We start from the raw sequence: 22,707 nt of genomic DNA on the forward strand, positions 1-22,707 counted from the left end.
TAAATTCAAAGGGGTTTGAAGAGCGATTTCAGATTGTTGGAGGCTACATTTATTACTGTTAGTACCACTCATTAGCACGTGGGAATTACATGTATGTATGACAAGTGTTTGTGTTAATAAAAATCTGTTGTGAGTGCATTTTGGTCTCTTAGAATGCATGCCAAATGTTCGTAGAAATGTCTAACAGCTGTAGAAGCATATTTCATACGATTTCAGTCACACATTGTCGTTGAAAGGTTGGTTGTAGGTGTTACATTGCATTCTCATTTAACTTCAGACTTTGATATATGTCCTTTTGAGTTCAATGAATGCATATTATCGTCTCTTAAATCAAAATATCAAAAAGAAAGCACAATCAGCAAGTACAGAAGTTTCATGACAAGTGTTTGACAATATTCCTTGAGCATTTAAATCAGAAATTTTCAATCAGATTTGGCAAGGGATACTACATCTATCCCTCTCCTCTAAGAGTACAAACATTCAGTGCAGTCTCTAAGCTCTTTCGATTGACAGAGATCAATGCTCATGTCAATCAGCAAGCAAGTACATCAATAATTGACTTAGTTGAACAGCCAGTGAAAATATCCTCGATTGACTTATCAGTTAGTGCAAGTAGCTATTGATCAATTGACATTAACTGATCAGTTCACAAATATGTAAGTCAGGTGTACTTGAACCACAAGGTTGTTACATGATTTGTCATGGCCTACAGTCTGTACTTGTTGTCACAATGATTTCACTGTTAAGTAACAGCTGATGAGTGGTACTCAAACATGCGTTATTGCAAGTTGTATCACTCACTGTATTTGAGGAATTGAATGCTACCAGTTATGACATCTTTGGGTATCATTCTAGATCATATGCATTTTTTTAAGAAATTAACATACAAGACAAAACAAGTTACCTTGTATTTCAAACATGCATCCGTACTAGGATATTATATACTCTTGTATGCATCTGCAAATTAACTTTAATGTAACTTGAAATGATTCCATTTGCATTCTGAAAATAAAGTCTAATATAACTTTTGAAATGATTCCCACAGCACAGCAAGATCTATGTTGGCCCCAGAAAGCACAACTCCTATTTTTTTGCAATGTAGCCATCTCAAACTATCTTGGAACTGACGAGACAATACTGCAGCTAATCCAATTGCTCCACTTGGCTCCACCACCACCTTCAGAATTTCATAGCACATCTTCATAGCTTCAACAATCTCCCTCTCCTCCACAACAATAACATCATCCACAAGATCTCGTACAATAGGCCTACATCAACGCATCATCTTCACAACCCATATATATTGATAACCAAATTAAATGAACATTTTCCACCAAAAGGATTTGCTATTGTAGATTTACCATGTCAGATCTCCAAGCCAAGCCCTTAATCCATCAGCAATGGTCTTAGTTTCAGGAAGAGTTATGATCCGACCAGCTACTTTCGATCGAGCAGCATCATCTGCACCTTTTGGTTCAGCTGCAAAGATGTGAATATCAGGCTTCAACGCTTTTGCTGCAATTGCCACACCAGAGATCAAACCACCCCCTGTGGAGAAGTAAAATTGGGATCAGAAAAAACTATCTGAGACATTTATTTAGCAATTTATCCTAGGTACTTATCATTCTCATCTTTCAGAATAATATATTGAATAATATACTCCTATCATAGATGGATTGACAAGGCCTAGTTTATCCATCAGCTTGGTCATAAGGTCAAAACTGAAGGGGTACAGAATTTGAAAAATATATGTGTAAAGCGAGTCTTCTTGATTTCACAAAGGGGATCTCATATCCTCGGAGCTGTGCTGATTTGGATGAGACCCAAAAATCATTTTAACCTTTTACCATTTAACAAATGCATCAATTGCTTTTATAAAACCGGAATGCAAAAACTCATTCCTAGTTTTGCAAAAGAATAAAACAGTTATGTATGTAAAATATCTTAATTAGTTTTAGAAATACATAATGAGTGCATGTAAGAAGCTACAAGAACATGAGCATATTTGTAATTAATGTGCTATTTATCACAGGTGATAAAATGTTCAATCCATTCGTTTGACACAAGTATTGATGATCATATTTACTTCATGGTGCTTTTCTGTTATTACATACAATGGCGAGTTGCTTATGATTTAAAATAAATGTTTGACTAATATAGCGTCATATCCCCGCTATCAACAACCTCTTACACAAGAATAGACAGAAATAAATAAATCTAAGAACATCCTTGATCAGAAATCATCTCATTAATGAGACTTCACGATTTCTTAAAACAACTGCAAATTCCCTTATAAATCTGCATCATTTCCTTTATCCACATATGTGTTAGTCTCTTTGTTTGATCATGTGGAAAGTGTGAGTTTACTAAGGCACAATTATTCCTAATTACAGGGATTTAAGAAGAGGCATGTGATCAAATGGAAGAAAATCGCCATGCCTTTGCCTTTGATAACAGTTAGTAATCAAAGAATTCGCGATATCCTACTCTAACATGGTGACAAGGAAACAAGTTAAAACAATTAAGTGATTTATTAACTATGAAAAGGTACGCATGAGGATGACAGGGCAATGGCTGAATGAATGAGGCCATGATCACAAATAAAGAGATACAACCTTTCAGAAGGACGTGGCTATGAAAAGAGGTGACCCTCCAAGACCGGTGGAGGGATATATATTGCCAATCAATACTCAATGAGAAAGGCATTAACGAAGGGAACATATCTGACATAAGGAATCAGACTTTCAGATATACAGACATTACACATTGCACCAATAAATTGGTATGAAGACTAAATGCCTATGATATTGAAGGAGAAAAAAGAAATTAACTGGACTATCGATGGAATTCAGATCTGGTTTGTATTGAATTGCAAAGGAGTTACTTACTGGTCTGGTGATAACAGACTGGTATGCTGTGCTGACTTATGCAAAAATGCTTTCTTATTATCATGTTTCATTAAGTATATAAGTTTGTCTGATTTATAACTGCTTTATAACAGAAATAGGATAATAAGATAATCAGTGATATAAATCAGAATGTCTAAATTCTTTATAGATTAATGTTCATAGTACAACACGATATCAATGTATTCATACCGTATAAGAATGATAGAGTTGATACACGGTTGATATCACCTATGACATAAGTACCAGTACCGTTGATGTCTCAGATTTCACACTTAGACGTATGTGAGAGAAACTTGGCTTATATATATGTATACTTAGTGTAATGTAATTAATGTTAGAACTATCTCTGCCGTATCTAATAGTTCACTGTTGATGGTCTCAGTATCATTTCTAATCCCTCCTCTAATATGTGCCAACCACAGATTCGCCACTGGAGTAGAATCCAGTATAGATCTCTATAGAACAATATTCTTCGATGCCCTTCCATTAGAGCATTGTTCTATATTAAATATCTTATAATAAGGAACAGTGGCAACTCTTCACCTGTGACCCTTCCTCTACGTTAATCACGTCTCTTCATATTATTAATAGATAAGGATTAGTTAAGGGATATCGACTCGTTTACTTGCTGCCTTCATGATTATCGCCGCTTCTTTAAACATTGCTTCCGTAACACATTCAGAACACTGACTTGAAAACTTATTTATAGTCAGCTACCATTAATGTTTAATATGAACATTAACCGATCATTGCCATTTCTATAAAGTATAAACATTGTTGTATGTGAATCGCTGATTATATTACTTGTTTCTTTTGGTAATTAGTTGTTGCAAAGGCAGACAAATCTGACATGCATCAGATTTGGTCTGCAATTATCTGTTTATTTAACAATTATTTAATAATAATTAATATTGATTGTAAATTAATATTTTATTTAATAATTTATTATAGAGATAAATGGTTATTCATTATTTAATAATATATTGCAGATAGAAATAAACGGATGATTAATCAGTACTAAGTAAGCGTAATTTAATTTAATTTAATTTAATTTTTATATTTGTTCTTTTGTATTTTAATTTTATTATCATTATTTATTTCTAAATTAAAGTGGGGATATCACACTTTCCTTAGATTGCAATCACATTAACTGATCATTGTATTATGTTTGTCTTCATTGTTTTGTTATAGTATTTCCTTACACTATTTATCTTCAAATCTCACCCGTTTTAATAAGAATTGAATATACTTCTTTAGACTTAATCCCTGTCATTAATTCTGACTCGGTTCTCTGAAGTCGCTGGTTTTGAGAATAATACTTTAAGCATGGATTGCATCATTTGTCTCAGATTGGATCGCTTTCCATACTTAAGAATGAATCGCTGTTCACACAATGAAATCGCTGTATTATTAACATAGATCCTTTGTCGACTTCAGACTGGAAGTTGAATGTCTTGTATCAAGACATGACATATGAAGTTGATTTATCTTACATAATATCCCTTCCATTTCTTTGCCCTTTATCACTGCGTATATTAATATTTGTGTTGTGTAATATCCCATCCATTTCTTTCTCCTTTATCACTGCGAATGTATACATTTATCGCTACCACCATTTGTTGTAAAGTGCTTCAATATAGGAGTTGACTTGATTATTAATTTGCTACAAACTAATTCCCTCTTTCCATATGAATCGCTGCATTATTATGTTTTTTAATCAACTTTCCCTTTTCATATAGAGCAGTCTTCATGTATTATTCATAAGAAGTTAATAAATAATAGCCACCTTCACTTTCCTCAATAATAGTCGATGCTTGTTTTAAATAAACAATAGGCTATCTTGCTATTATAAAGTCAATGTTCTGTATAAAGGAGGCTTGCCAGTCTTAACTCACTCTCAAAACATTGCGCACCATATAGCATTATAAATCTTTGGCAATCACTGTATTATATGATCGCTACCTTCAAACAAAGTGCTGCTCATCATTCTTTGAACATAATCTGATATCTACTCAACATCAGCTTGGTTATGTATAATTGTCTTCTTGTCTATCTTCATTACCATGAAATGAAGTTGTCTTTTGAACATAAACTGATATCTACTCAACATCAGCTCGGTTATGTATAATTGTCTTTATGTCTATCTCCATTACCATGAAATGGAGTTGTCCTTTAACATTAATGATGATACTTCTCTCAATAGTATCTCTTCGGCCTTTGACATCAATGACAATATTTCCAACAGCAAGGCATATTCAAATCATTCTTGAAATTGAAGTTGTTTAAAGTAAGTGAAACGTTTAGATTTATTTTAATATTCATGTTCCAATCGAATAATTTTTTTTTGTTTAATTATCTTTTCTTCTTTGGTTTTTATTTTTTTAATTTTGATTTTCACATAGGTTGCTGAGACCCATTTTGACTCATCACCACAATCTTGAGACAAGTTGTGAAGGTTTGGGAGGAAATTATTACCATATTCATACGTCAAAATTGGTCCATATGGAGGCAATTCATCATTGAGAGAGCAACAAACATTAAACTTCATCATTGAGAGAGCAACAAACATTAAACATTTGATCCTAGATGACATTTGGTGAGATTGTGTTGAATATTCCTTATTTCCATCGAGCCCATTTTGAGTATGAACAACATGGGTAGGATTTGTTTGGGAGAGATAGATGATGGCATCAACTAAATGACTGGGAAGATGAAGAGCATAACTGTGAAAGAGCAACATTTTGAAGAAACTTTCTTTAAATAGGTGCACAAAATTATGGAAGAGTTTAAATAGGTGTACAAAAGTATGGAAGAGAGATGGAACGTAATGACCACTCTGCTACATCTTCTTGCCTTCACATTGAGTCCAGAATACTATAGTGCGGAGAATCTAAGATCCTTTTTTTGGTAAAGACTAAAGAGGACCACTCCATATAGAGATTTCAAAGTTGCTGAAGTGCACAAGGCAACATTTTCTGCTCTTTCATAATCCTGATTTGCAAGATGTAGACACAAGTGAGTTCATTGATTTTGTACACTCCAATGGTCAAAGTATTGAATTTTTTTTGTGACAAGTTCAAGAAGGATGCTCGTAGTTGGTGGTGCTTCTAGGGCCAACAATTCTAACAATTACAACCTTTTGCAATCAAAGTTTTATCAAGAGTAAGTTTTATAATTGTTTTTAATTTTTTATTATTGAAGTTTTATTTATAATTTATAATTTTTTAAAAATTTTGAAACTCTAATTCTCTAACTTTGTCTAAATAGGTTGCTAGTTCATTTGCATTTGAGAGGAATTAGAGCACATACTTCTTCATTTACTCAATATAGTGCAATCAACTACATTGAAGAAAGACAAAGGACTTAGTGTATGTGCAATGTGCATTCCAACTTGTGCCTCCTTTTGTACAAACAAGTCAGTTTAAAGGATGGGGACATGAGAAAGTGGGATGTCGAGCCAAAGCATATAGATTTGGATGCTTCCACTTCCCAATTTTGCGGAATTTGAAGTTGAGAATGTGCTAACTAGTGAGCATGCAAGTGCCAATGGCATTGCTTTTGGTTCTTTTAATATACTAGTATGTAGATCATCTAATATTGATGGTGGTGATGATATTTTTGAAGATTTATATGATGTTGAAACTTGAGTGCCAATTGTTGACATAATTATTTTTAATTTTAGTATTGAAGTTTGAACAATGAATATAGATCATGACATTTGAGTTTGAATTGTTTCTGATTAAGGTCAAATAGTTTTTGAAGGGGCCCTAAAACCCTTTACAACAAAATCTTGCCTAAAGAAAAGCATAGCCAATTGATAGCCAACCATTAGCAACCCAATGGAAAAGAAAAAAAGAAAAATAGGAAAAAGACAAGACTACTGTAAATGCTTAAGGATCTTAGCTGCTTCAGTTTCCTTCTATCAGGCGATCATGCAGGTTGACCACCTCCTAAATCACCATTTTCTAATCATCTATGAGCTTCCTAGAATGGCTACGAGTGCAAGCACTCAACCTTTGCTTCTCAGAAGAAACCTTTTTACCATTAATCAAACCCTTGCCAAAATCAACAACACTTTTTGTCTTCCCTTTTAGTGTAATGTCTCCTTTTTGGGATTGCCTCTGAATCATGCCCTAAAATCACAAGTTCCATTAAAATAAGAATTACAAAATAGTTAGAGTTGTAACTTTACCAATTAAAATGCTTTAAACAATACAAATCCTAGTTTAGGTCCTACAATCATATTAGACAATATTGGACATATAATTCATAAGATCATTTTTTTCTACAAGGGTTAGGGATCAAACATATAAGTATGTGTATATATATATATATAATCATCATAATCCATTAGATAAATCATGTATTACCTATGTTTATTTTTTAGTATTCAACCATAATAGGGGTTGAATGAGGGAACACGATAGGGTGCCCTAGACTTAATTGTAATGTCCCTTTTTGCCAGCCTGAAAAAAAAATAATTAATTAAATTATAATTTTTGTCCTAAGTTAATTTAAGACAATTAACAATATAATATTATTACTTGAACGGTAACATAAAATATTATAAATAGTTGGCAAAAGGCAAGATTATTCATTCAGGGAAAAATTATTTCGGAAGATTAGGGAGAACATTTTTCTTTTAGAGAACTTGAGTACAAAAACCTTCGAGTTTGGACATTGGTTGGACGAAAACCCAATCAATTGTGGGTGGTTTCAATTCAGGATCCACACTTGGGCTTTAATGGTGAAATTTTGGAAGTCTTCTACGAAGGAAATTTTAAGATATATTGCTGAATAAAGGTATTTATCCATGTTCAGAAAAAACATTGTTGCTGGAGAAATAAATTATTTATGGAATGAATAAAATATTATTATTTAGTACCAAGAAAATAAAATATTATATTTGCTATGATCTCTTTATGGGAAATAATGTTCTCCATGGAATCAAAGTTTAATAATAATGGATTTCTTTTAATTATTGCGGCTTTGAAGTTTGTGAATATAATTCTGGAGTTTGTTGTGAGCAATTAATATACGATCTTGTTGATGATACATTTTGAGATGGTATTGAAGTTCTAAAACTCACATTGAAACGACATATCAAGATAAAGATTCAATCTTTTATTCAGTCAATACATAGCTTCAAATATTGATTCAATTCAAGGTTAATTGCGTGGTGGTGATTATTGTATCTTGCAGCATGGTTGGAAGTATTGAGACAATCTTTCTTCTTGTTGGGATCATTGGCCATGAATGGTGCAATTTCCTTTTGTGGAGGCATTAAGATTTCTTTCCCTAGAATATTGGCAAAGATATAGCAAACATATCGAAGAGAAGTTTTATTGTGAATCGATTCTAACTATCCTAGGTGTTTTGTACAAGTATGTGATTCGAGAAATAAAGAGTTTGGTGGGTTTACAAAGTTTGCTGCTTGGTCATTGGCAATGGTGGACTTTGCTCACGTATCGGGAGTTGCCTACTTGCTTGTTTGTAATTCATGTGTTGCCTTATCTATTGTTCATTAGACTCCCTCCTTGCAATGCAAGCCTACATACTGCCAAACTGTCTCGAACTCTTGATGTGGAAGGAGGGTGAGTTGTGTTAGCTAATCAACACGTGACCTTTTATTGGAGCCTTCATACATGGAGACAATGGTATCCAAGCCGTCTCTCATATGCAAGTCGATTTCTTCTTCCCATTTGATATTGGTGTGAAAATTTATTGTAGATGGTGATGGTGGTCATTCATTATTAGTTCCTACATCTTCTAAAGGATCAACTTCCTGTATGTTATTTTGGGCATCAATAAGTCTGTTACAAATTGGTTCCAGTGGATAAATTATGCTACAACCGTAGCTTGGATAATCAGTTTTCCTTTGATTTTGATCATTCAAGTTGCTAAGGAAGCTCCAAGCTTGATACTAGTAGTTAGAAAGGGACAAATTTGTTACGAGAAAATCTGAAACGAAATAGGGAAAAATCCTATATCGGTGTGCTCCAGTGATAGCAACTACCATACCAGATTGCTTTCCAAATTAAGAGGAGTTTCAGTCCATGCATTCTTGTGTGTGACATCGCTAGACAAGGTTAGAGGAATTCCATAGATCTTAAAAAGTTCTTAATATTGTTGGCTCATTTATTCTGGAACTAATTGCTGCATATTACTGGTTATTATTGTCATTTGACAGTCAGTCATTCTCAGTCTTTCAAGATTAATGTGTCATAGTTTCATTATCGTTATGCCACAAATCTTTATATGCAAGTGTGGGAATTTGATTGCATTATTATAGTTCCTAAACTATAACTCTTTGGGAAGCTAAAAAGGGTAGTGCAACTTGTTTGATAAAATGCACGTGGCTAAGAGTTCATGTTTGGTAGTAATTTCTGAAGCAAATTGGAAAATTAGGTAGGGGTTCTTACATCAATACCCCCTTGGCCCACAGGTGGCAGACGTGTCACTTATCCACCGTGGCATAGCCTACCTAGTGTGGGTGCTTGTCTTTGCCCTCCCTATTCGTGTGACCTTATTCACCTATTTATGATTGTGACTTCAACAATCAACCATCATAGAGGCTGGAGAGGAAACCACAATAGGGCACCCGAAAATCTTCATATCTAAGCCCAAGAGCAGACTTTATACCACCTTGTCCCACATGTGGTAGACATGTCAGTCATCCATAATGGGGTGGCCTACTTAGAAGGGGATCTTGTATCTTCTCTCCCTCGTATTTCCTTCTCTTCTCTACATGATTCCTTGTTGTGGAAATGGGTAATCTAATGATTAAGGAAAAGTATTTCATATTATGGCCTATACAAAATATAAGAAACTATATATACAATATATTATCATATTGCATACCAAAACACTTTGTAAAATACAAGTTATTGCAAATTCCCTTGAGTGTGTTGAATGCTGATTAGATATTGTTTTTTTGATCTTCCTTTTCTTGATTCAATCTTCCTTGATAAGTGTAGGTTATATATATTTATATAGGAATTTATGATCTTATTCCATGTTTTATTTTTTCTTTTAGCTGATCTACTCTGCTTCCTTTTTTTTCCTTGATCAAATGAATTGCCCTCCTATATATATATTTCAATGGGTCAGGACTCTATACTCGCAAGGGGGTGCAACTCTTCATTTATTTGGTCAGCATCTTTTAAAGAAGACATATATGATTTTGTTTACCATCCAGATCACCTATAGGTGGAGGTCGGCCAAGAAAGCATACGTTTTATTTTATTCCTCAAAGGATGGGTTCCAAGACTAGGTCGACTAGTAGTTATTTTAATCATTTTGTTTTCATTTTCATAAAGGTCGGCCAGCATTTCATTTATTTAACTCAAATGCTTACATAAAGGAGTCGGCTATAAATATACCCACTTGGTTGGCACTCTTTTTCAATTTTTGATAATTAAATTTTTCTACTTCTATCTTTGGTCAGCCCTTCCTTTTGCCCTAGTTGGCCCTTAACTCTGCTGCTTATTCTCATTAATATTATTTAGCCTATTAAGTCGGCCTCTAACATATTTTTAACCTTGTTTGGCCTAATGAATCATTTGGCCTTTTAAAATGCTACTATATATAATTTTATTTTCAATGCTTAGGGCTGTAATCTGTCTCTATTCTGGCAAGGGCATGATGTTCAGCTCCTTAGTATTCATATTCTTGACCTTGTCATTTAGAGCACAAAGCCCTTTAACACTATTCTGAATAGTAGTTTGGCTAACCTTCACCACTGTTTCCAAATTTTGGTGCACCTTCTGAATTGTGACCTCCAGCATCTTAATACGACCCTCATAATATTTTTTCATAAGGCTGACATCTTTAGCAACTTTCTCCAAAATAGCCAATATCTTAGTATTCTCAACCCTATTTCTTGTAGGATCCTTACTACCTTCAACATTATCCAACTTGTTTTGAATAGCCCGTAGCTTAACATTAATATGGTTGACTTCAAAGAAAAACCATTTAGATAGTTTAAATTGCTCCATCACACCCTCTTTAGCCAGACTGAGAACATCATAAACATTATCCCTATTTGTATTGAAATAGGTGAAGTCCTTCGAAGGCTCATGCTGATCAATGTTCTAATCAATATCAAAATCACCCATTTCCTCTTTACCTTTGGTCTTGCCATGATCCTTGGTCTCAGCAGTAGAGAAAATCTCCTGATTACCCTCAACATGCGTCTTCCCCACCGTGTTATATCTTTTCCTTTCCCCTCATCATGTTTGTTCATCATGGTGCTATCCTTACCATTTCGCTTATTTGGATCATACTTTCCCCTTTTCTCAATAGAGGAATAAACCTTAGTCTCCTCATCTTCTTCAGCAGTATATGAACCCCTCAACCAGGAAATTTGGACCTTAGCATGGTTTTTGGAGGTTTTCTTTGAGCAAGGATTATCCTCAAAGGGAGGGTTTGAAGAAATTTGCATAGAGTCCCCATCACCATCCTTAGCAACCCACTCTTCCTCCTCAATAGATTTGTCCTTTGTGTCAGTTCTCATATCCGAGTAATGAACATGGTAAGGCTTATAGGTCTTTCGGGTTTTGGTGCTCTATTTGGGCTTAACCATGATAGACATTGACTTCCCATATTCCATGACTAACTGAATTAAATCCACATGCAGGACGGGGAGCTTAGATTTCTTCTTCTTATCTATAATCCTAGACTCAAGAGAAGACAACAAATAAAAAGGAAAGGACACAACTTGTTTGTGATGAAAATGATTCAGCAAAATGAAATAGTACCCAAACAAACCGGTAATTCTGCCTTCAAGCGTAAATTACCTCATTATTATTAAAGCAACTTTGGCCCAAATAGGTTTAATGGAACTTCTGTCATAGCCGCCAAAGGAGAGCTTCACTAGTTTCTCTTTTTCCTCCTTGAAAAATTTATTCATGGCAACTTTCGACACCTGTTTGTCTCTACAAATCTTCCTTCAGTTGATAAATTCATAATTTGACCAATTAATTCGTCAGAGATTTCTAGTTCCACGCCATGAACAAATACAATACGACTCTTCCAACCCTTAATAAAAGCTATGGTGGCCTGTAGATCAGAACCATGGATCTTCTCCAGATATGGAGTGATCCCACCGACAACCAAGATCTCCCAAACCTGAGTGTTACTCTTTGTTCCATCACATGAAATAGGCTCAAGATGGCTTTTATTGCACTCATAATGGAAGAAATAGTAGAACAAAGCGTAATCAAAGTGAAACTAAGTATACCCCACTGCAAAAAAGTGACCCAAAATAATACCTAGAATTTGTGTGAAGAGGAGCTTGATTTGACAAGAATTCATCGTAGTATTTAATGGGATCAACATTTTAACATTTATGATTTTCATGTTTAATGATGGCCTTGTTCTCGAGGGGTAGGGGATTGTTAAGACCCCACCTTTGCATTGAAGGAATAGCAAAACCTAGGTTAGCAAAATAATCAGCCACCAAATTACCCTCCCTATAGATATGGGAGACCACTTTCATCAAAGGACTTAAGGATAGAAATAGAGTCTCTAACCAAACTTTCAATAGACCAACTTGGGCTTTGAATATCTTTGATATGATGATATTTTAAGAGTCGCCCTCAATCCCAATCTTCTTAAAACCTTGAGACTTGGCTAGTTTCAAACCATTGTAGGCCGCATTTGCTTCAACAAAGTGGTTTGCCTATGTTCCCATAGGGAGTGCAACCGCTGAAACAAACCTACCATTATGATCTCTCGACACTTCCCCACATCTTGCAAGCCCTGGATTTCCCTTGGCCGCCCCATCAAAGTTGATTTTGATCCAATCCCTCAGAGGAGCCCTCCAGACAATATTGTCCTTGGATGACTTAGCTTTACATATAGGATTGGAGATATCAAAGGGAAGATTCCACATGTTTGCAACCTGCAAATCATGGTCAAAGACACACTTTTTGGGCCACATAGGTCAACATTAGAAATCCTAGCTAAGAAATTCTCCCTAATAGAGAAGCAAATGTTGAAGGACAATCTTTGAGAAGACAAAAAGGACTCCTTGAAAATCCTATTGTTCCTCTCTTTCCAAACTCCCCAAGATATATGAGGCATGATTAGGGACCAAAGAAACAAAGAGAAGGATTCTTGGTGGCAGCTATACATTGGGACCAAACATCATAGAACAATTTAGCAAAGACCCAGCTAAGGTTCCAAAGTGAAAGAGCATGAACCCAAATATCTTTAACAAAGCTACAACCAATAAGAAGGTGAAAAGAGCTCTCCAAGTCCACCTCACAAAGACAACATCTGTTAGGCATCATGAAACCCCATTTGCATAAATTGTCAATGGTGAGCACTTTATTCTGAACCAACAACCAAAAAAAGATATTAATCTTGGGAACCAGCTTCGAGCTTCACATAGATGCCAAGAAAGGAGAAGGGATCATAGAGTGTGATCCGAAACGTTGATGGTTAAAAAATTGCTTACACAATCTAATCCAGAAATTGCAAACAATTTTTATATGGATTGTGGAAATCTAATAGCTTTGAGGGATCTGCAAGTCAAGCTACCAAAAAAAGGAAGAATTCGCAAAGGATTTTCCATTGGTGGAGAAGTTTCAAACCACACGATCTGCCATTAAAGAAGAAGGGATATATACCGAAGAGAGCAGATTATGCAGATCAGCAAAAGCAAGGTTGACATACAAAAGATCTTTCCATTTACCATCAGCCAAATAATCAGCAACATAAGAGCAAAAAGTCTTGATACAAAGCTCTCTGAAAGGGGAGGCTCACATGACTTTAAGGGGGCAGTTCCCAATCCATCAATCATCCCAAAAAAGGATATTGAGAACATTCCCTAAAGACCATCAAAGACCTTTCAAGATGATCTAGACTTCATCATATAATTCCAAAGGGCCGAACTAGGAGGAATACCTTGGTGAGCATCTAAGAGATCTTTGAAATTGTCATAACTTCTAAGGTATTTATTGGTAAAAATCCAAATCCACTCATTGCATTAAACAAGAAGTCCTTGTTTAGCAAAAAGAGAAAAGTTGAATTCCTTAATTCTTCTGATTCCCAAGCCACCAAACTTCTTGGGTTTGTAGACTAAGTTATACCGATTAGCATTATTTATCATTATTTCAAGTAATATTAAGAGATTTTGTGGAAAGAAGCATATTGCAATTGGTCTTTGTAAATTATTGTCCCTCTATCATAGTTTTAAACATTAGGGGACATTACAGAAAGGAAATCAGATCGACTAATTAAATACGTAGACTACAGCAAACTATTAAATAGAGATTATTCAGATGTCTATAGAAAGCAATTCAGAACCTTGATTAAGGTTACACCGATTACATTACGTGTTAAGAAGATTAATAAATTCTTTGTGAAAAGGTGCGACTTAGTCAAACAAAAATAAAACCATTCAAAAGCTGCAACTAACTAAAAGTGTGTGATTATGAAGAGTTTAAAAAATAAAAATAAAAGTTAACAAAAGGGTGTGACAAATTGGAGGAAAGTATGCCTTTTAAGAAACATTGTGAAGATATAAATGTTGGCAATTTGTCATTGATGTCAACCAGGTTCATTAAGTCTCATCCATCCTTTCAGATTTTTAGTCAGTCTTATATATACAGATGGTATTAACAGTGATATATTAACAATGACATATATCCTTGGAACATGTTATACTATTTGCTGTCAAACTATTTTATTGCAGAAACAAATGAAGAGATATATTAACTTACAAAAATCTGTACGTGATAAATGCATTGGGATCTGTACAGATTCTTCAGTTTGAAGTTTTTTATGTATTTGTTCTCTGTGTTGGGCTCGAACTCTTTTTCCCACAAGCAAATCTGGAATATATATATAGACATACACTTATTTGTAATCAACTTATTGATGTCTGAATCAAGCCTGTGCATCAGAGAAATGAACAATCAGATATCTGCATCATATTAAAATATATATCAAGTTGATGATTTTCGTATATAGTATGCGTGAAGAGTTCTTGGACAATATGTTTGAATTAAACAAGTCTCATGATTGGGTATTGTTGTGACCTTTTCACACATCGCCTCATTGCTAACAGGGACACTCTCTTTGCCAGCTTCCTGCGTTGTCAGGTTAGGGTTTTGGCTGCTTAGTGAGCAATTTTGCACTTCCCGTGCCCGAGTCTCGAAGTTTTGATCATGCCTAGTGCCATCTAGAGTTTTTGAAGTGTTAGGATCAAGTTGCAAAAGATGATATTTTAATGATCCTAAGTTTTGCTAAGTGTTCGACCTATTGAACGTTAACGTGTTTTTAAACACGCGCATCAGTGATTTTAAAGTGCCAAGGTATTCACAGACCTTTTGGAGTTGTTTTCTCGCTCCTAAGGTAATATTTAAGTTGGTTTCGCACTTTATTCCAATATTTTCCTAGCGTTTCGCTCATATTTTTGGAAAATTAGTCTAAGTCCAATTAAATTTAAAGTCGCTAAGTGATTTTGTGGTTAAAATGATAAAATCCTAAGGGAAATTCATATTCCAAGGGTTAAAGGGTCAAAATCCATGCTAGAGGTGTTTTTCCCCTCACATTCCAGACTACCCAACTCATTCCCCCACTCAAAATCCATACTACACATGGGTTTCCCCTGGAATCCATACTGGCCACTAATTTCCCCCACTGTTTATCCACACCTGGGTCGAATTTCCCCTGGAGATGCTAAAATTTGGCTAAGTATCAGGATTTATCCAGACTGCCATCGAATTGCCCCTGGGAGTGCGGATTGAAGTGTGGACTGGAGTGCAAGGATAATTCCATGCCTGGGTCGTTTTTCCACCAGGATTTTTGTGACAACTAAGTGAGGATTTTTGTCTGGATTTTTATCCAAACAGGGATCGATTTTCCCCTGAGTATTAGTGTAAGGATTTTTGTCTGGATTTTTGTCCAGACAGGGATCGATTTTCCACTGAGAACATTATGAAGAGTTTTGAGTCCGGGTTTTTGTCCAGACTGAGGTCGATTTTCCACCAGGGAGGTATTTTTTCCAAATTAAGTGAGTTTTGAGTGTGGATTTCTGTCCAGACACCCATCGAATTTCCCCTGGGGAGTGATTTTTGCAAAATGAGTGCATTTTTGTCTAGATTTTTGTCCAAACTCATATCGATTTTCCCCTGGGATGGTTTTTATGTGCATTTTGATGAAATTGAGCATGGATTTTTATCCAAGCATGGGTCGAATTTCCTTTATGGGGCGAATTTTGACACTAAGTGATTTTTGAAGGGATTTTTCAATCCCAACCTATAGCGATTTTCCCCTGGAGGCTTTATTTTGGATTTAAATTGAAATATTTTAATAAAAAGCCCCATTTTGATTGCTTTTAAATAATTATTAAATGATTATTTAAAATTTAAAAGCAAATTTAATAACTTGCAATAATTATTAAATGTTTGAACCTTCTAGAAGCAAGTTAGGGTTTCACCAAGCAAGTATTTATACAAGTGTTTTTTTAATCCCACATTGCTTGTGTGGTGAAAGTGAAAGATGAAAGCAAGTATATGAGAGGAACTTCAACATTATTTTATTATTATTTCTGCCAGGTGTCTCCATGAAAGCGATTTTTCTCCAAGTTGGGCGAATTTTTTTAGCAAGGCATTTTTGTGAAGCGTGGGATTGAGGATTTATTTTCCTCCATTTTTTCCAGCTTGCTGATCTATTCCTCTTGGCTGCCATTAAAGACCAGTTTCAGATTTTCGATTTTGCTAAGTTTGGCGATTTTTTCCAAATTTAGCAATTTTTGGTAAAAGTTGGCAAATTCATGATTGGAGACTTGGGCGATTTTTCCTCCACCATTTTTGCTGTTGTTCAGACCTTCATTGCTGCAAATTGCTGCCATTAACAACAATTTTCAGAATTTTGAAAATTTCGATTGTTTGCTAAGGCAGGCAATTTTTTGGTGTTTGGGGTATCCAACCCCAACTTGGGCAATTTTTCCAGATTGTTGCCATCCTCCATTGTTGCAGATCAAGGCTGCCATTGACATCAAATTTTCAGAATTCCTTTTTTGGCGCTAGACTTGGGAAAATTTCGATTTTGCTTGGGAGGTGTTTTGGTGCCATGTTTTGATTATTTTTATGCATGTTTGTTGGCTGCCATCACTTCCAGCCTGCTGATTCGCTTCAGATCTGAGGTTTGCTTCAAATTTTGACCTCCATTAATGGCTGCCATTAATTTTCAGACTTAAGTTTTTATTACCCAGCCAATTTCCAACTTAAACATTTAGCATTTGGAGGCATTTTACGGAGTTTTCTATGCACTTTTTAGACCTTTTTATCGCTGTTGCAGGTCTGAAACTCCATTGTTAGGCGGTTGTCCTCAGAAATTTTCATTTCCAGCCACCTAACCAATTTTGGCAATTTACTTGGGGCTGTTTCCTTAGCAATTTTTCATCATTTTCAGGGATTTAAACCACTTTGCAAGGTGTTGGTAAGTCTGAAGTGTTCGATTTTCAGACTTGTCCTCAGAAAACTAAATTTTACCAGCCATAGTTATATTCCAGAAAATGATTGTTTTCATCAATAAAACTGATTTTTATTGATTTCATGCACATTTTGAAGATTACAACATGTTTTGAAAGTCTGAATTTTCAGGTTGTCTTCAGAATTTTGACCTCCATTGTTGACTGCGGAAGGTGTCTTCAGACATTCATTGTGTGAAAACACAACCTTTCACACTTTTCCTAAGTCATCATCAATCCAGTATACTCCTTTGCATTCTTTGCTTGCATATTTTCTAAGCATAAGGAGGTATAAATGAATTTTATGGAAGGCTTCCATGCCTTAGTGTTGTCACACTTTGAACGTAATTGCTAAAATTTACCAAGTGTATGGATTATTTTCCTGACTCCATGCTCTAAATTGACTAAATCTTTAGTAAGTCAGGAATTTTATTACAAGTATTTATTTTTATCCTAGGACTAACTTCCAGCTTCGTACAGGTGCGATGTCAAAATCAGGATACAAGGAAAGGAAAGAGCTGCTGAGGATGTTGGAGACTGGATTTTATCCAGAGTTTAAGATTTCATCCAGATGGAAGGAGATCACTGATACCAACATGCATTTCCTGGACTTCGACCAGATGCAGCGTCGGATGTTCGGATCTAGAGATCAGGTTCCTTCTCCAACATATGCGAATATTATGAAGAGTGGCATTTTCCATGCCGCTGGGTTTCCACAATCCATACAGTCCAGTGAGTTGATCCTAGAGTGTGCACGATGTTACAATCCACTCACAAGAATGATCAAGAGTCCTAAAGGCGTTGTCATCGCCTACCTTGCCGAGGATGCCATTGCTGAGGTGTTCGGAATTCCACGCGGAATAGACATGAAGGATGTGACCAAGGAGGATTATGCAGACAAATACACGAAGAAGATGGGTGTATGCAAGAATTTAATTAATAAAGAGTGGATGATTGAACCTAGGAATCATCATTCCAAGGCTCCCAAGACACTTATGTGCGTAGATTTTAAGGAGGAATATAGTGATTTGATATTCCTACTCAATAGAGTGATGGGAATGCCGCAGGGAGCAATATTTCAGGGATGGATGTTCTACTTCATCCAGGATTGTCTTAAAGGAACACTAGTGAATTGGTCCAAGATCATAAGTGACAATCTGGGTTTCCAGCTGAGGAATGTAGAGCGGTCCAAGTCATTCGCCATGACTTCTTACTTGGTATACATGCTTGCACGATTCGTTTCATACAGAGGATTAATATGCAAGGGTGAAGTCGGGAATGGGCAAGGACAGTATAAGAGTTATGAATGCTACCCCCAGTTGGGTATGCACAGAATTGAAGACTATAAGAGAGTGAATGATGCATTCACTATGTACATCACACGGATGCTACAGGGCGGAATCCACAAAAGATTGTCCAAGGAGGCAACAGAGTTAATAGAGAAATATGGATCGTGGTATATACAGTTTCCCACTTTCACATACCTCAGGATTCATGGGTTTCAATCTGAACCCTACAGACTTCCTAGGTATCCAACTGACAAAATGATATTGTTGGAAGTGGTAAGACAGCTTCTAGAGTTCGATGTTATCCAGAGAGAGAAGCACAGGACAGGAATGACATTCCCTATTTCAGTTGGGAAGACGTCAAAGGTCTGCCAATCCGCCATAGCTACTAGCACTGCAGGTGAGGAGATTGCATTCTACAGATTTGCTACCTACAAGAAAAGAGAAAGGTTCGATCCAGACAAGAAGGTCGGAAGGATCAGAGGAGAGAAGTTCACTCATAAGGAAGGTTGACATAGAGGATTATTGGGCTAACTTAATGGACGGACAAACAGTGAAGAGAAGAATGTGGTCCAGAATGTCAGTGGATTTTATGAGGAGGTGTGGACTTCCTCATCCCTGATCAGGTATTAGATGATAGAGATCATACACACCCACATTATAAGAATGAAATGAAGAAGGCAATCCTATTGCCAAATTGGTCAAAGTCATAAGAGATTGACCTGAATGTATTGATGAGAGAAGTCTTGAATTTCTCCCGCACATGGGTGGATATGCAGATGAATAAATTAGTTGACATGGGTGTTCCCTTCACTTATGAAAGGATGAAGCCGGAAGAATCTACTCCCGAGGATGATCAAAGGACTGTCAGTGATGTCAGGATTCATGCAGACGAAGAGAGTCAAGCTCCCAAGAGAAGGAAGAACATGCCTGGAGAAGTCAAGGCTAGAGGGAAGAAGATTGAGGAAGTGAAGAAGAAACAGAAGACTATCATTCCTCCACTTATCATTCCTTCACCCCCTCCCAGTGTCTCATCAATCGAAGTGATTGAAGTAACAGAATAGAATAAGGAGACTCAACAGTGTTCCAACACAATGATACTACCAGAGAATACTCAGGAATTTCATGCCACAGCAACATCTGCACCTCCTGATGAGAATGATGACCAGCTGGGATCCCCTACTGTCCTTTTGGAAGTTAGCTTGGGAAATGAAGTATATGATTGGACTAAGGATAATCCTGATGATAATGAGGAGGTTATCTTGTCATTGAAAGGACTTGATCGAGAAATATGTCTCGATGATGGTATGGAGATGACCGCTATTCCTGAATGGTTGAGGAGAAGCATGGAGAAAAGTAAACAAATGATAGAGGTATAGCCTATTGATGATATTGATGACTACCTAGCTAGGAGTGCTAAGAAGAAAGAGCCCAAGAGAGCGGAGATTTTGTCGCACATAGCTAGAGATGAGACAGGAATGCGGATTGCGCAGATTGTTGTTCCTAGAGTCGGCGTAACAGCGGACACTGCTACTCCCATGGATTTCCAGATCACTTCAGTTGCCCTTGGTCGTCCATCCGCAGGGCAGGAATTCCAGGAGATTGGTGACAACCTCCAAGCAATCAATGCAAAGTTGGACACAGCGATTGCAGAGAATGAAAGGTACAGAGAAGAAAATATTAGACTCAGAGAGTATATTGCAAGGACAAGGCGTGGAGATCCCACCCTTATTTCCCCCATTGCAGTTGACCATGGAATACATTCACACTGCGAGGTAGCGAGAGGTACACACTCAGAGGTGGAAAAGTGGATTGAAAGCACAAGGAAGCAGGCAAATGATTTCCTTACTCAGTTTGTCCAAGCATATGATAAGACAACAACGCTTGTATTCAAAATCCAGTATTTGGAGGGAGTTTGGGAAGAATTTCGGCCTATCCAAGAGAAGCTATTCCACACCTCCTGGCATTGAAGAAGGTTCCTAATTCCACCTTGGTCAGCGAGAACATCATGCACAGTGGAGACATATATAATTTCCATGGCTGGTATTGTGCACTAGCCTTGAAGAAATCAGCTTATGAGAACGCCCAATTGAGTTGTATGGAGATGGAAGGATTAATTCAGAACATTCAGATGAAGATCCTTGCCTCGATTGAGGAATTATTGGGTGTTGATGTTAGTGATGCTAGTGGTTTACACTTAGCCGAATTAAGAGACGATGAAATTCATGTATTTTTGCCAGTTGGACTCTTTGAAGAAGAGTCAGATTGATGACTTGGTCTCTTTGTTGATTCATGTTCATAATTCGCAGAAGCTCATGCCTGTATGGGATAATACTTTGAATGCTTGCTCGGATTCATTGGATGTGATTGATTTACAACAGGATACCTTGCCTAGCATTTCCATGGAGGAGTTAGATTCAGTATTGGCTAGATTCTTGGAGTATGCTAGGAGAGAGAGAGATACAGGAAGGAATCTTCTAGAAGATCCCCTATATGATGACTAGGTATCTTTTCATTGGGCCATATGTTGGTTGCACCATTTTTTGATGTAACCCTAATTAGGGCAATTCTAGGGTTTTGTTGGCATGATCTCGGCTGTTGATCTTAGATCAATCTGGGCCATCCATTTTGTAAGAGACTCTATATATGCCCCTTTGTCTCTCATTTGTAAGAGAGAGTTTTTGTAGAATTGTTGGTATGTTTTTGTAGAATTGTTGGTATCTGCTAGAGCTATTTGAATCCTAATCATTGTTCAATTGTTGGTGATTTTTCTCTTCAAATGTTGTATTTGCATTCATGGTTCTCAATTCCTCCAAGTTAGATTAGAATTTATTTTCATGTATGTTAGATTGAGTGGAAGATTTGTTGAATTCATTTGTGTGGAATCCTTAGTCCATACCACTAGCCTCTTTCCGCTGGTAAGTGCGCCTTGTGTGGTCAACTGGAGTTTGAGTAAGCATAACTTCAACTATTATGCATCCGTTGACAAGCAGCAACTTGGATGGTGTCTATGTTTGATGGTAATAGTTTGAAAATCATTAAGTATACCTTAGATGATTGCACTAAGCTTGTGTCAATACCTGATTGTGAGACCTTGCCTGGTTTGATTCCACTAGATCCATTCATCATTTCCTACATTCCTAGGATTAGAATAGATTTCCTGAACCCTATTCTTTTTCCCCCTTTTTTTAGTAGGAAGTAAATCCAGAGCCATATTGATAAATCTTAAGTTGTCAGCACACCTATTCCGCATGATTCATGATAATCCAAACATTTGCGTAAGTCCCCAAGTGAAACACAGCAATTCACATCAACCACTGAACTTACCCACTCGTCAAGACCTGACATGTAGAAACCTTGGAATCATTTTAGTTGATCTCATTCTTAGCATCTGAGGTGATTTTGTTCAAGAGAGGGTAAATTACTTTGGTAATTTATTCTGTATTGTTATATGCATAAAAAACACATCAACAGGTATGCATGAAAAATTCCTGGACAATTTGTTCGAATTAAAACAAGTCTCATGGTTGTTTGTTATTGAAGCAGTTATAACTTCTTCATCTGATGAGATTAAGTAATTCATCTTAAAACATTTGTTAGTGTGCAGTTATAACTGTGGAAGTTATTTGTTTGAGATAGTTATGATTATTTGAGTGGTTTGGTGTTCTACTAATTATATTCACTCCTATAAATATGGTTTGGAGTTCGAATGGTTTTAGAAAATTTTCTTTTGATGATACTGAACAAAAGGAGAGAAAAGGATCTCATGAAGAAATATTCATAATTTGGGGTTAAGTCCTTGTCATAATAAAGGACGTTCTGAGTCAGCAAAATCAAAAGAAAGAATTCTGGAGTATGCTTCATTTTAAAAGATGAGTCAGGTATAATATATTTTTGTTATTTCTTTGCTGTATTGAAGAACTTGATGACTTGCTAACTGGTGAAGATACTCAGATTAGAAGAAGTTTTCAGAATTAAGAACAATCACAGATATTATCAGTTTGATGGTGTGCTTGGATCTCAGATA

General features: G+C 36.2%; 1 protein-coding gene across 7 annotated transcripts in view; it reads right to left on the reverse strand.

The window, feature by feature from the left end:
* Window positions 1-399: 399 nt before the first annotated feature.
* LOC131079452 (serine racemase) overlaps window positions 400-22,707 on the reverse strand; it is an 86,283-nt gene continuing 63,975 nt past the window's right edge. For 4 of the 7 annotated variants that reach the window (XM_058017412.2, XM_058017406.2, XM_058017410.2 and 1 more), the window contains 3 exons: window positions 14,639-14,749; window positions 1,362-1,548; window positions 400-1,268 (listed from right to left, as the gene is read on the reverse strand). In XM_058017412.2, the coding sequence (XP_057873395.2) occupies window positions 1,016-1,268; window positions 1,362-1,548; window positions 14,639-14,749 (551 nt within the window). In that variant the 3' untranslated portion in view covers window positions 400-1,015. The remainder of the gene's footprint in view (window positions 1,269-1,361; window positions 1,549-14,638; window positions 14,750-22,707) is intronic. The other 3 variants (XM_058017408.2, XM_058017411.2, XM_058017409.2) reach the window with 3 other exon arrangements.

This window comes from Cryptomeria japonica, chromosome 8 (genome assembly GCF_030272615.1).
Source record: "Cryptomeria japonica chromosome 8, Sugi_1.0, whole genome shotgun sequence".
NCBI lineage: Eukaryota > Viridiplantae > Streptophyta > Pinopsida > Cupressales > Cupressaceae > Cryptomeria > Cryptomeria japonica.